General features: G+C 48.3%; 1 protein-coding gene across 1 annotated transcript in view; it reads right to left on the bottom strand.

The window, feature by feature from the left end:
- Window positions 1-1,793: 1,793 nt before the first annotated feature.
- KLHL41 (kelch like family member 41) overlaps window positions 1,794-13,084 on the bottom strand; it is a 56,733-nt gene continuing 45,442 nt past the window's right edge. Inside the window, exon 7 of the mRNA XM_086954153.1 lies at window positions 1,794-2,200. Coding sequence (XP_086810279.1) covers window positions 2,089-2,200 — 112 coding nt within the window. The 3' untranslated portion in view covers window positions 1,794-2,088. The remainder of the gene's footprint in view (window positions 2,201-13,084) is intronic.

Below are 13,084 nucleotides of genomic sequence, written 5' to 3'. Positions count from 1 at the left end.
CTGGGTATGCATGAGTAACCAAAGGAAAAGGTTCTAGATCTGTTACCACGATTTCCTTGGGGAGTCAGGGTTATCATTTTCTGAGGTTGCATTTGCCATATGTTACCTGGTCAAGTTTGGGGTACAGATGGTGCACTGTGAGCTAGCAGGACCAAGGCCAACTTATCCTGGTGGTGTATGTAGAACCAGTCTTGCACTGTTTTGATGTTTATGCCCAACAAACGCACAGTTTTTACTGAGAAAGTATACACCAAATGACATAAGGGATTTTATAACTTCAGGAGAGTTGTTTGTGACTAGCAATGGTTTTACTCTTTTAGAGGTGTGCGTTTGTGTTTGTATATCCTCTCTTCACCCCTACTTATAGTTCACTAAACCCCCCGTTTTAAATTATTCCCCATATTCCTATCACAACCCGCTCCCCCTCACATCTACACCTAAATCATGTACTTATGTGTGCAGAGATTTCCGCATGGAAAAGATGGGAGAGGCAGAGGTTTCTGCACATAGGTCAATGAATAGCATTTTGTAGTATTACTGTACAACTACTTCACATAACAAAATTTAGTTTGTTAATAGGCCAGACCGTGTACTATGGTGAATGAGTCTTTTTCCAGGAAGAGATGTGTGATCGAACAGTTGGAAGCCCAAACACCATCTCTGTGTTATCAAAGAAGCCATTATTGTCATTCTATCCTGCAGCATTCACATTGTACTTGAAAACGGTTAGCAGGCTTCAACCTCTGAAGTGAAAATATTTCAATTATCGATTTGTGGCTGAGTCCAATATACAAGTCTAAAAGCTGAGCATTCATTTGATATTTGCATTGTTGGCTGTCGAGTCAAAGAAGCAGAGTTCCTTTCCAAGTGTTGCCACTTGAGCGAACTGTGTGATGATGACACATCCCTTTGCATTCCCCTGTCTCGGCTAACCTGTTAGTCAAAATACTGAGTAGCCAAAATAATCTAATCTCTAATATTATGTCCAGTGTATCTAAATTGAGCATTTGCAATAATAGATGCAAGACTACTTCAAATAGTGGAAAGGCACCAATATTAATTTTGCCATGGAGGGTAAGGGCTAGATGAATGTTTATAATGGGGGCTGGGCCTTGCCCCCATCTTCCCAGTGAGCTTATATGCCTCATGCTAGGTAGCCAGAACAGTAGCCGGAAGTGGTCATAGTTAGACATGGGGTGATGACCACAAAGAACCCTCTTTGTTTCCTGCAATGCCGCAATAAGCATGTCGCAAAGGAACACCCAGCCTACCACCTAACAGAAGGGCCAAAATATGCCAAAAAATGACAATGCTATCTGAGAGAGTGCAACGGCACCCAATTGCCATTCTCTTTAGGCAAATCTATCTCGGGTACCTCTGAAGTTATTTGGGGTGTGGCTAAGATGTTACAGAGTGCCCTGACAGGGAAAAGGTGGTATGCGGTCCTTGAAGACTATTAAGCTGTGATGTGTTACCATATGTCACCAAAACTTTATCTACTATGCCATATTGGCTGAGACAGACGTTATGGCCATTCCTTGAAAAGGGTTGTATATAGGAAATGTGTGCAATGTGATTTATGTTACATTGTCTGTACTAATCTTATAACATGCAATTGTTGCTGCAATACATTGTTTGTTGTGAAGTAAACTTGCTACATCCTAACCCAAGTCGATTGTGGTCTTTGAGATTGCAGGATAAACAGGTATGGGGTAGGACCATTACACGAGTGCGCTTACTATATGTCAGCCACTCTACTTCACTCATTTCCTTCAATTTAGACCTTTCAAGTGTTCTATACAATTCAGCTTTATTTTGTTCATACCTTTGGAGCATATGACACATTTTTTAAACTTTTACGAACATTTACAATTGCGTTTTCAAAGACGTATGGTGTTAATTTTTCATTGGTAAGCATTTGCACACTCTGTAGACATGGACACGGTTTTGTTGGCGCCAGGCCCCTGACCATAATGTGAGCAGGGTCTGTACTTGAGTCTTTTATAGGAATAGCCTCTAATCTCGGCCATAAAAATAAATAAAATTGTCAGGTGCTTGGGCTGGAAGCAACAGTCACACATTATGAATTTACAACTTTGTTAGTTTGAACAGGTTGAGGCGTGTTGAAAGGCACGATGCCCCGGAGGCGTAGCGGATCTCTTTCAGCATCCCACTCCATTCCTTTTTGTCCTCTTCATACCTGTGGAGAAGGGGAGCACAGAAATAGTTAGATGGGATTATTGTGTGTTGCATTTTTATATTTTTTCACATAGTGTCCTTCATTTCTTTCTCTACAGGTTTTCTGTTCGCTTTGAAAAGCCGCCTGTTGAGGTCTGCCCTGATTTAAGGAACCTGATCAACAGAAAAAGGAGCTTAGAGAAAAATACTGGAGTGAGTCTTTAACTTCTCCCAAATGTTGATTTCATTAACAATCCTGGCTGATGTATGCCCCGTTAGAAGGTCGCTTGCTGCAGGAACATGTTCCCGATAAACTGGTGTCACTGACATATAAAACCTTGAACAATAATGCACCGGACAGGCTGGGGAACCTGAGGGCAGTTTGGGAACAGGACACCGGCGACATGGACTCAATAGACTGGGAAGCGGCCTTGATGCACCATAGAGAGGTTGCGATTAAAATCCGATTACGTCTTATCCAGTACAAAATACTACATAGGGTCTACTATGACAGGGTCAGGATGCACCGCATGGGTAGAGCTAGTGATCGACGCTGTTTGAGGTGCGGGCACCCGCAGGGAACTTTCTTCCACACCCTGTGGGACTGCTCTATCATTAACACTTATTGGACGCACATTCTGGGAGAGTTGAGTAAAATTCTGGAGGTGACGCTCCCACTGGGCCCCAAGTTTGTCTTATTGGGAATAACTACTGAAGTGGATCTGAGCCGCCCAAACTTGATCTTTGCCCTACTGGCCCTAATAGTGGCAAAGAGAGATCTGGCGCGAGAGTGGGGAGCACCGTCGCCCCCAAAGTTGGAGACTCGAGGAGGGGGATGGATATGTACATGGCGGCTGAGAGAGTGACTTACAAGGCCAGGGGTTATCCTCGAAAGTTTCGCAAGGTATGGGGGAAATGGAGGAAGTATCATGGTTTTGATGGGGGCTTGGGGACTGATTGACACTCTAATGACCACACTGATTGGGACACCGCCCCCTATTAATGGCTTGTTGGTACTGAGCCTGGGACTTGCGAGGCCCCCCCGGGCAGGTGAGGGCATGTGGCAACCTTATGTTCTGTGGGTGGAAGATGGATACTATTGAACTGCTGTTTGTGATGCTGTTGATGCGGAAGGAGGTGGGGGGGCAGGGGGTGCTTGGAAGGGTGGAAAATTAACTGTGACTTGACAATTATGCCTTTGTTGAGTCTAAATGCCAATAAAAAGATTTTTTTTAAAAACATTCCAGGCTGATGAGGGGTGAAACCCCAAAACTGGTCATATGATTCTTGTTTCCAGTCCAGAGAGGACCTGCCCTGGCAGTTCCGGCTGGACTGTTCCCATGAGGCACAGGGTCAAGACTGATTTGCATATGGCAAGGTCTAAACTGTGGTGGCATGGTGAGCAAAAGAATGGTGTATTTAACCCAGATCTCTTGACTGGTGGCGGTGAATGTTTTGATTAGTTCTGCATTCCGTCCATCAATTGTGTGTCTTTTGCTTTCATTAACGACAGCATTTAGCTGCGCAGAATTTGTTTGCTTCTGCCAAAAAAGCACGCGTGTATTACAATTTATGTTTCGTTGGAAAGTTTATGCTCAATATAAGATCGGAAACAGGCATGGGGATAGATCAATGATTCTACTTGTTAAATGGCGCAGGTCTGTTCTGTTATTATGAAAAGGTACAACAAAGGCAGTACGCCTGACTTATGTAGTGAGAAAAGCATATGTAAAAACCAATAGGCATCTAATGGTGCTTCTGTATTACACTGTGGAAATCCTGTACACAAGAATTTTATTAACAATGAATCTCACACATTACTGTCGTTTTTTAAATAGTTTTTTATATTTTCATTTTGAGAATCCCTCTCCTTGTATACGTATTTTTAATTTCACAACTGTATGCCAGTGGTCGCCTTGTGGGAAAGCTTATTGTTCCATGACCCGTATGAGGTAGGAGGTGAAGGTTTAGTCAGTCCTGCCTTTATCACTGACCGGTAGGCCGGCGATCTTTAAAATGGTTTCACTACCTTGGCTGCTGTACCAGCTGCAGAATTTCCCATATGCCATCCTGCAATCCAGGTTTCGGGGGATCAATGCCATTCTAAGCGTGTTCCTTTGGGCGGTTGGAGGGGGGGGGGGGGGTGGGGGAGTTGTTCCCCATATTGCCCTAGATAAATGTTTCTAATCCACCTATTGTGGAGGTATCGCTGCGACGTACATGTGCTCCTATTACCCTGCATCACATCTTCTGATTATCAACGGTTGGTGGTACGAACTACGAGGGGACCTACCTTATGCAGTCATGAAGTGGGTGATGGGAGACCCTCCCCCCGCTTGTCTATTTATATGGTGGCAGTGGTGTGAACGCCCTCCCCCCCGGAACTCAAATGGTCCTGAATATGTGGAAATAATCCCTTAGTCGGTTGGGTTGGTGGAAGAGACGGACGGCGTGGACACCGCTCTGGCAGGGACGCATGCTGCTGCAGGTGGCCGACCTGGATTGCTTTCGAAAGTGGGACCTCATTTGGACATCCACTTTGGGGGTCGTAATAAATAGTATTGTTCTGAAAACAGTCCAAGGCATGTATATGAAGTTTCAACTCCACCGCAGCCAGTTTCATCAATATTTGCAGCTCCGTCATGCACTGACCCCCTGTATAACTAATCTTCCTGTTCTTGAAATCAATCTTTTGGAGGGTAAACTCATATTGAGCAATCTGGGTGACCCCAAAATAGCGAAAGTATATCAGTCTCTCATTTGTAATGTGGGAGGCGAATATTGGAACCCTAGACAACGAAGATTCTCCCCAGGGGCTCCCCAGGAGGCTGCTAAATCTGCCCACCACTGACTAATACAAATCAAATATCTCCACAGGGCATACTACACATGGCACCATCTGTGATGTATGGGGGTGAATGCCTCCCCGACATTCCTTTGTTGCCACACGGAGGAAGCTACATTCCAACATACAGCGTGGAGCTGATCAGGGCTTGAGCGGAGTGAAGTCTTATCCTGGTTAATCCCCCTAGACCCGAAATTGATGCTCCTACGTGTCACAGATGGTCTTGGGGTAAATAGAAATAAAAAGACTACTCTTGTTTTTGGGATTAACACTGGCAAATCAGGATATAGCCATGACATGGGAGGCCGAGTCTCCTCTTCCCTTGCAACCTGGAAAAAGAGGATGGATCACTACATGGGTCTGGAGGTCGAGGTGTACCAGGCGAGGGGATGTCTGCAGAAACATCCCAATATGAGGCAGAAGTGGGTGAATTATAAATGCTTTGTGCTGGACCGTGATCTCTCCTCATCATGGAAGGGAAGATTCAAATGTATGAGGGTGGTGCGAGGGGTAGAAAGGCGGGTGACCATTGTTCAGGTTGATGTCAATGCTATGTGTTGTTATGTTGCATTCAGAAGGGTGGAGGGGTGGTGTCACATGTACAGGTTCTTTTGAATGCTTATGGATATGTTGACATTACCATTCTGTGTTTATTTGCCAGCCCACAAGGCCATAGATCGTTGTCAGTACTCAATAAAATTTGATGTGGAAAGCTTATTGTTAAAAGACGGAACCCAGCAGATTTTTACAGTTTATTTATTAGAAGAATAATACACCACCCACAATGTCAGCCAGCCAGTGTAGCTCCCAGTCTCCAACTGACACAAATGGAACTTCACTTCCCTGGAGACTGAGAACATTCCTGGCATGCGCTGCCTACATGTACTTAAAGGAAACTACACATATAATATAGCAACAACACATCCCATTCACCCAACAATACAGAAAATAGGAACATTTAAATATAAGAATAATAAAAATAAAATTAACGTTAAGCATAAAAACAAAAAAAAACGATCTTGTAATAGGACCAAGAGGGCCCTAGCAGGTAAGAATCCTTTCATGACGTGATCTTTAAATCAAATTGGTACATTTCTAGATCTTGTGGAAGACAGAAACCATAAGCTCTTTGCCAGAAGCACACCTCTTGGCCGTCAGATGAGACCACCTCACCACTGTGTATATTTGTCTTTGCCAGAACCATACCTTTTCCAATTTATTTTAGCTATCCTTGTTGCCAGAGTACCTCACCAGTCTAGACATGCTCCACTTACAACCCATGTGTACAGTTACCACATTTTTCTTGATGGAAGTAGTAGCAAAATGGCTCATAATCTCAGTCACACCCATCCTCTTCCACCTTGGTTTCTTTATCAGAACGAGATCCCCCACACTCCACTTCTTGCCTTTGACGGAGTTCTTTTCATCATGTCGGAGTTTATATCTCTGCTGATAACACCTGAGTCTGGCCCCCATCTCCTCCTTGTCCACACCCACAGCTCTGTTGGTTGGGAACCACTCCGGGTTTAACTTGGAAATGGCTACTTTGCCCGCTAATGATTCAAAAGGAGATCTTTGTTTTACACAATTAGGAGCAGTGCAATGTGCCCACCACATGTCTCTAAGAACCCCCTTGAGTAGAACTCTGGTTTCCATAGCTCTATGCACACAGCCCTCTCCGCTGTTTTCATTCGTTCCACTTGGCCTATGTGTGGTGCATAAAGAGCTGCCCTTTGATGAATTATCGCAAAATCAGTCAAACATTCCTGCATTTCTTGTGAGGTAAACTGCACTCCATTATCTGTAAACAGATAATTCATCCTTGAGGAACTCCAAGACTGTCCTGGTGTTCACTGTACCCACACATGGTTGATACCCATTTTGAAGTGTAGTCCCCCAGCAACAACACAAACTTTCCTGTAGGTGATAACAACTCGAAAAGGCCCATGATATCTAAACCTAACTTGGTCCACTGTCCGTCAGGCAAAACAGGTGACAGCGGAAGTGAGTTGGGGATCCAGGTCTTATCATTAGAGGCACATAAGTAGCATTCTTTGAACACACTTTCCACCTACTGATCCATGCCCGGCCACTAATATCTTTAACTCACCCGAGCTTTGGTGAGACCCATGCCAAGATGTCCCTCATGGCCTAAATGTATTACCTTTGATCTTATCCCCCTGGGAGGCATAATTTTATCCACTCTCATCAAGCCATCTTGGTACAACGTGAGTTAATTCCTCACTGACCAAAATGGTTTTAAGTCTGGATCCAACACCTTGTAATGAGGCCAACCCTTTATGATATAGGTCTTGATTGCAGGAAATACTTTGTCATCCTCCACACTCTTTACCCATTCATCTCTCGTTATGGCGGGCTCCATAACCCAGCTCACACAACTGGAATTTTTTTTTTTTTTGTTGAAATTTTTATTTTTGGTGCAAAACAAAGATAGTAAGTACAGCTTCATCAATCGCGTTATCACACATTAAGTACTGGGTGAATGAAGTAATACAGTATACAGTAGTGACCAAACGTATATCATCCACGTTAGTGCAAAGCATTTCAGGCCTTATCGGCGATGTGATGAATAGGGATCTATATGTGTCGTAGAAATACAGTTTGCGATTTTGTGTTTTGTTGGCTACTATTCGTCTGAGTCTTGCCTTTTTTATCTTACAACAAACATAAAACAGGAAAAACAGCACACTTAGTCCGGCACGTACTTGAAGTAGTAGCTTTCGGCACTCGTGGCACAGTCCATCTGCAAAGAGAGCAGTGCATTGTATCAAAGCCCCCTGATTCCCACACCCACCCTTACTACCGCCCAGGGAAGGTCCCACCCAATTCCATTGCACACGCCCTATATACATTAATACACCCCATCAATGCTCCTCGTCACTCTCAGATCCTTCGACGTCATCCTCTTCCAGTGGGTCGCAGATATCCCCTCTATAGGAGTTCCAGGGTTTCCACACCCCATTCCATTTACGTGGGTTACCCCTCAATTTGTACACCGCCCTTTCAGTCAACATAAGCATGTCCATGTTGCGGAGCCATTGGGGCAGCGTGGGGAGATCAGCCGATCCCCACTTCTGTGCTATGTCCCGTTTCGCTGTTACCATCCCCACTGTGACCCAGGTCCTTGCATATAAGGTGAGGTCAGTCGGCTCCCATATGTTTAGCAGGCAGAGCCGTGAGTCCAGAGTGAGGGTGGTGTGAAGTGTCTGAGCCATTGTGCGCACTACCCGTTGCCAGTAACCGACAATCAGTGGACATTCCCACACCGTGTGAATGAAGGTCCCTTCTGCCCCGCAGCCCCTAAGGCAATATGGATGATCCGCCCTGTGCAGTTTATGAAGTAGTGTACGGGTGTAGTAGATTCTGTGTAGGATTTTCAGCTGCACTAGGCGAAATTTGGACGATATGCCTGCTTCACGTGGGGATGCCATGGCAGTGTTCCAGTCAGTTTCATCCAGATCACCCACTTCCACCATCCATTTGTCCTTCAGTGTCCCCAGTGGATCAGGCATATTGTTAATCAGTTTGCGGTATGTCAGCGATGTCGCCCCCTCTTGCATGAAGTCAGTAAGTAAACGATCCTCCAGAGGGGAGGATTCGGGCAGGGATGTGTCGGGTGGGATCGCTGCCTGCAGTGCGTGTCGGACCTGGATGTATCTGTAGAGCTCTGTGTTCTCCAACTCGTATTGTTCCTGCAGAGTGGCAAAGGAGATCACTCCTTCCCTCGTCCACATGTCCCCCACCGTGGAGATGCCGATGCTGTCCCACTGTGTGAAGCCCTTAGAGCGCCGCAAATGGCCCAACGCCTTCGCGTCCCACAGGGGCGTAAGTTTTGTAATGATGCCGTCCCACTTCAACTTTGCCTGCGCCTTGTACCATATGCGGACTGTATGTGTCGTAGGCCCGGTAAGTTTTGCCGCCACTCCACGGTGGTACAGTGGGGCCAGTAAACTGTTCGCACCCAGTTGCGCCCTGTCAGCCTTGAAGGCTGGGTCGTCCTGCGGGGCATGTATCCATTGGTTAAGGATTTTGAGCTGGGCCGCCCAGTAGTATAGCTGCATGTTTGGGAGGGCGATTCCCCCGTCGTACCACCCCCTGTTGAGTTTGGCGTGAGAAATGCGGGCTGGCTGGTTGCCCCATAACAGGCCCGAAATCTGTGCCGTTATTTTCTGGAGGAGGCTATCCGGCACCAAGTACGGGGCGTTCTCCAGCACATACAGGAAACGTGGCAGAGCCATCATTTTAAATAGCGCTGCACGGCCAAGGAGCGTTAGGGGGAGATCCTTCCAATGGCGCACGTCCCCTCGGAGCCGGGCCAAGGGAGGTTGCAGGTTGAGCCGTGCGAAATCCGCCTCATTCCGGGTGACATGAATCCCCAGGTATTTAAATGACGTATGCGCCAGTTCCAGTGGGCAGGAGTCTGGGAGAGGCGGGAGCGGCCCCCGCAGTTCAAAAATGATGGATTTGGCCCAGTTAATGGTGTAACCTGAGATTCGCCCATGAGCAGTACAGAGAGCCAGGAGGTTAGGGAGACTCTCTTCCAGGTCCGTAAGATAGATCAGCATGTCGTCTGCATAGAGGGACACTCTGTCCTCCCATAACGGGGTCTATTGTATTCCTTTCAGGAGTTGGGTGGTGCGTATCGTAACCGCCAGTGGTTCTAAAACTAATGCGAAGAGTAGGGGCGAAAGCGGGCAGCCCTGTCGTGTGCCTCTGCCTAGGGAAAAGGTTCTTGAAATGTGGCCATTGGCCGTCACCTGCGCCACTGGGTCCCTGTACAGCATTCGTATCCAGGGAAGGAACACCGGGCCGAAACCCATACGTGCGAGCACTGCAAAAAGATAGCTCCATTCCACCATGTCGAACGCCATCTTGGCGTCCAAGGAGAGGATGGCAGCCGGTTCCTGCAGTAGTGGAACTCGCGCCAACACTCCATGTACCCTGCGGAGATTTAAGGCGGTGCTGCGGTGTGGCATGAATCCGGATTGGTCCGGGTGGATCAGGTGGGACAGAGTCGGCAAGATCCTGTTCGCCAACACCTTGGCAATAATTTTGGCCTCCGGGTTCAAAAGGGAGATCGGTCTATACGATGAGCATTCGTTGGGGGGCTTACCTGGTTTCGGTATCGCCACAATAGTAGCCATCCGCTGATCTGGTGGCAGTGTACCCTGTGTTCTAGATTCCTCGTACATATTGAGTAGGGGCGTGCTTAAGGATTTGGCCATGACTTTTAACCATTCAATGGGAATCCCGTTAGGGCCCATCGCCTTGCCTGGATGAAGGGCGCCTATAGCCAGCTGGATCTCCTCCACCGTAAGAGGCGCGTCTAGGTCCTCGGACATCTCTGGTGTCAGCTCTGGCAAGGGAACGTGCGCAAGAGCAGTCTGGACCTCCCCCTCCCCCACCACTATTTCTGGGTTGTAAACCGAGGCGAAATAATCGGCGAGGACTTCTACTATCTCGTCGGGGCGGGTGTGGTTGTTGCCCTGTGGATCCGTAAGTTGTAGGATATTCTTCCCCCCCCTGTCTCTTGTCCAACCACGCCAGCAATTTACTGGCCTTGTCCCCAATATCATATACCCTGTGCTGTGTGGCCGCAATGTCCGACATCGTGACCTTGCGCATGTGATCTGTAAGGCGGTGCTGGTGAAACTGGAGTTCATGGAGCGTGTTGTCTGTGGGGTTTGCCATATGGGCTGTGTTGGCTCTCTCGAGGCCTAACTCTATCCCAAGGGCCTCCTGTCTGTGCTCCTTTTTGTGATTTGCGATCACAGCTATGGCCTGACCCCTGAACACTGTCTTATACGCCTCCCACAGAATAGAGGGGGAGTCCACCGAAGATTGGTTTTCTTCGAAATATAGCCGTGTTGCTCTCTTCAAGTCCTTATTAATCCGAGGCACTTTGAGGTAACCAGGGAAAATCGGGAATAATCTGCGCCGTGCCATGGTCGTAGTGGTGAGTGTCAATGTGAGTGGTGAGTGGTCGGAGACCCCCCGTGGTTGTATGTCCGCTTCCGCTACAGTAAGGTGACCATTAATCAAAGTAAAAAAGTAATCTATCCTGGACAGACTATTGTGCGTGGCAGAGTAGTATGTATAATGTTGCTGAGTAGGGTGTAGAGCGCGCCATATGTCCACCAACCCCTGCGCAGTCAGGAATGTCTGGAGCCTGTTGGGCCCTTCTGCGTGTGTACGTGGGGGAAAGCGGTCCTCGGTGTTTGAAAGTGTCATGTTGAAGTCCCCACCTATGAGCAGTTCCCCATCAGGGAGTGTCAGCAGGAATTTACCCAAACCCGGCAAGGCCTCAGTGTGTAGTGCTGGTGGTATGTAGACTGAGACTACGTTAAAAAGCCTCCCTTCCCACTGGCCATGAACCGCCGCGAACCTGCCATGGTCATCCGTTGCAGTAGACTTGACAATGAATTTGGAAGATTTTTTCTGCAAAATGCCGGTGCCACGGGACCCCGAAGTGAACTCTGCATGTACTACCATTTGATAGCCCCTTCTATCTAGGGCCTTCGTGGCCGCTCCCGATAAGTGTGTCTCCTGTAGGAGGATGAGAGCCGGCCCCCGTCTCCTTATCCCCTGCAACACCAGCCCTCGCTTAATCTTATCCCCCAGGCCCCTCACGTTCCAGGACATGACAATTAGTGAGTTTTTCGTGGTTGGACTATCCGTTGCAGCCATAGCGAGACTCCCAATCAGACCTCCCTGCGCCCCGAGTGGACCAGAGGTTTTCAGTTACATAAGACATGCCTAGATACCTAAGTGTGCATAGAACATAAACTTGCAGGACCGAAAAGTCCCATGGAAGAAACTTACTCAACTCACCCCCCCTCCCTGCCCCCCTGCTATACGGACTCAAAACTGCCCGCCCCCCCAACTTAGCAGAGTGCATACCCCATCCCCAAAACAGTGTACTTGCGCGTTGGGGTGAGGGACTCTCCGCAGCCGGCAGTCTCTCACTCACACCCCCGGAGGCCCTTCACCCAGTGTCCAATGGCGGGAAGCGCTTCACAGCTTAAAAGTCTCAATACAGTAGCAAAAATGAAGTGGCCCCAAGTGGTCATTGTTCCTCAGCCTCATCCCCGCCTCCTTCAGCTCCCAAAGAGTCACTGTTGTCCGGTCCCCCTCCTGAGGCCTGTGAGTCCCGGCGATGGCCTTCAGCCCGGTCTTTCCTGGAGCGATTCGTCCGTCTGTGGTTTTGACCCGGTCTCCATCCCTCGAGCCATTCCTGCACGTTTTCCGGGCTGTCGAAGAACCAGGTTTTGTTCTCCGCTACCACCCGTAGTCTCGCGGGGAATAGCATTGAGTACGGCAGTTCTCTGGACCTCAGTTCCTTTTTCACATCGAAAAATGTGCGTCGCCGGCGGGCGACTTCCGCGGTGTAGTCGGGGAAGATGGCGACTGTGGCATTCTGAATCTTGAGGGGAGGGGAGGACCTGGCTGCCTGCAGGATTGCGTCCCGGTCACGGAAGTTAAACAAACGTGCCACTATGGGTCGCGGGGTAGCCCCCGGTTTCGGTTGGACACCCGGGACTCGATGGGCCCTCTCCACCGAAAAGAAGTTGGACAGTCCCTTCGGCTTTAGTTCGTTAGTTATCAGGTTCTCTACGAAGAGATCCATCGCCTTCACGCCTTCCGTCTCCGGTACCCCTATAATACGGATGTTATTGCGCCTAGAACGCCCCTCCTGCTCATCCAGCTTCTCCCGGAGCATTCTATTGTCCTGCGCCATCTTCCCCATTTCACGCTGGAGTTCTGCGACGTCTTCCACCAGTGATTTCGTGATCACTTCCATACTCTTGACCTTTTCCGACATTTTGTGGAGGTCCGCTCTAAGTAGGGTGACGTCCGTGGAGATTCAGCCAACGGTTGTTTGTAGCTGTGCCAATGCGACCATGACGTCGTCCAGTGTGGCCTTTTGTCCCCCTGGGGAGTCGGCCGTCTTGCCATTCTGTTCCTTCCCTGCCGGGGATCCGGTGGGCTTATCGGAGGTGAATCGATCTATACGAGTCTGTGTGACGCCACCTTTAGGGC

The sequence above is a fragment of the Lissotriton vulgaris genome, chromosome 2_1, assembly GCF_964263255.1.
Source record: "Lissotriton vulgaris chromosome 2_1, aLisVul1.2, whole genome shotgun sequence".
Taxonomy (NCBI): Eukaryota; Metazoa; Chordata; class Amphibia; order Caudata; family Salamandridae; genus Lissotriton; species Lissotriton vulgaris.
The sequence above is the reverse complement of the archived record's forward strand: the minus strand, read 5'-3'. Positions and strand labels throughout refer to the sequence as shown.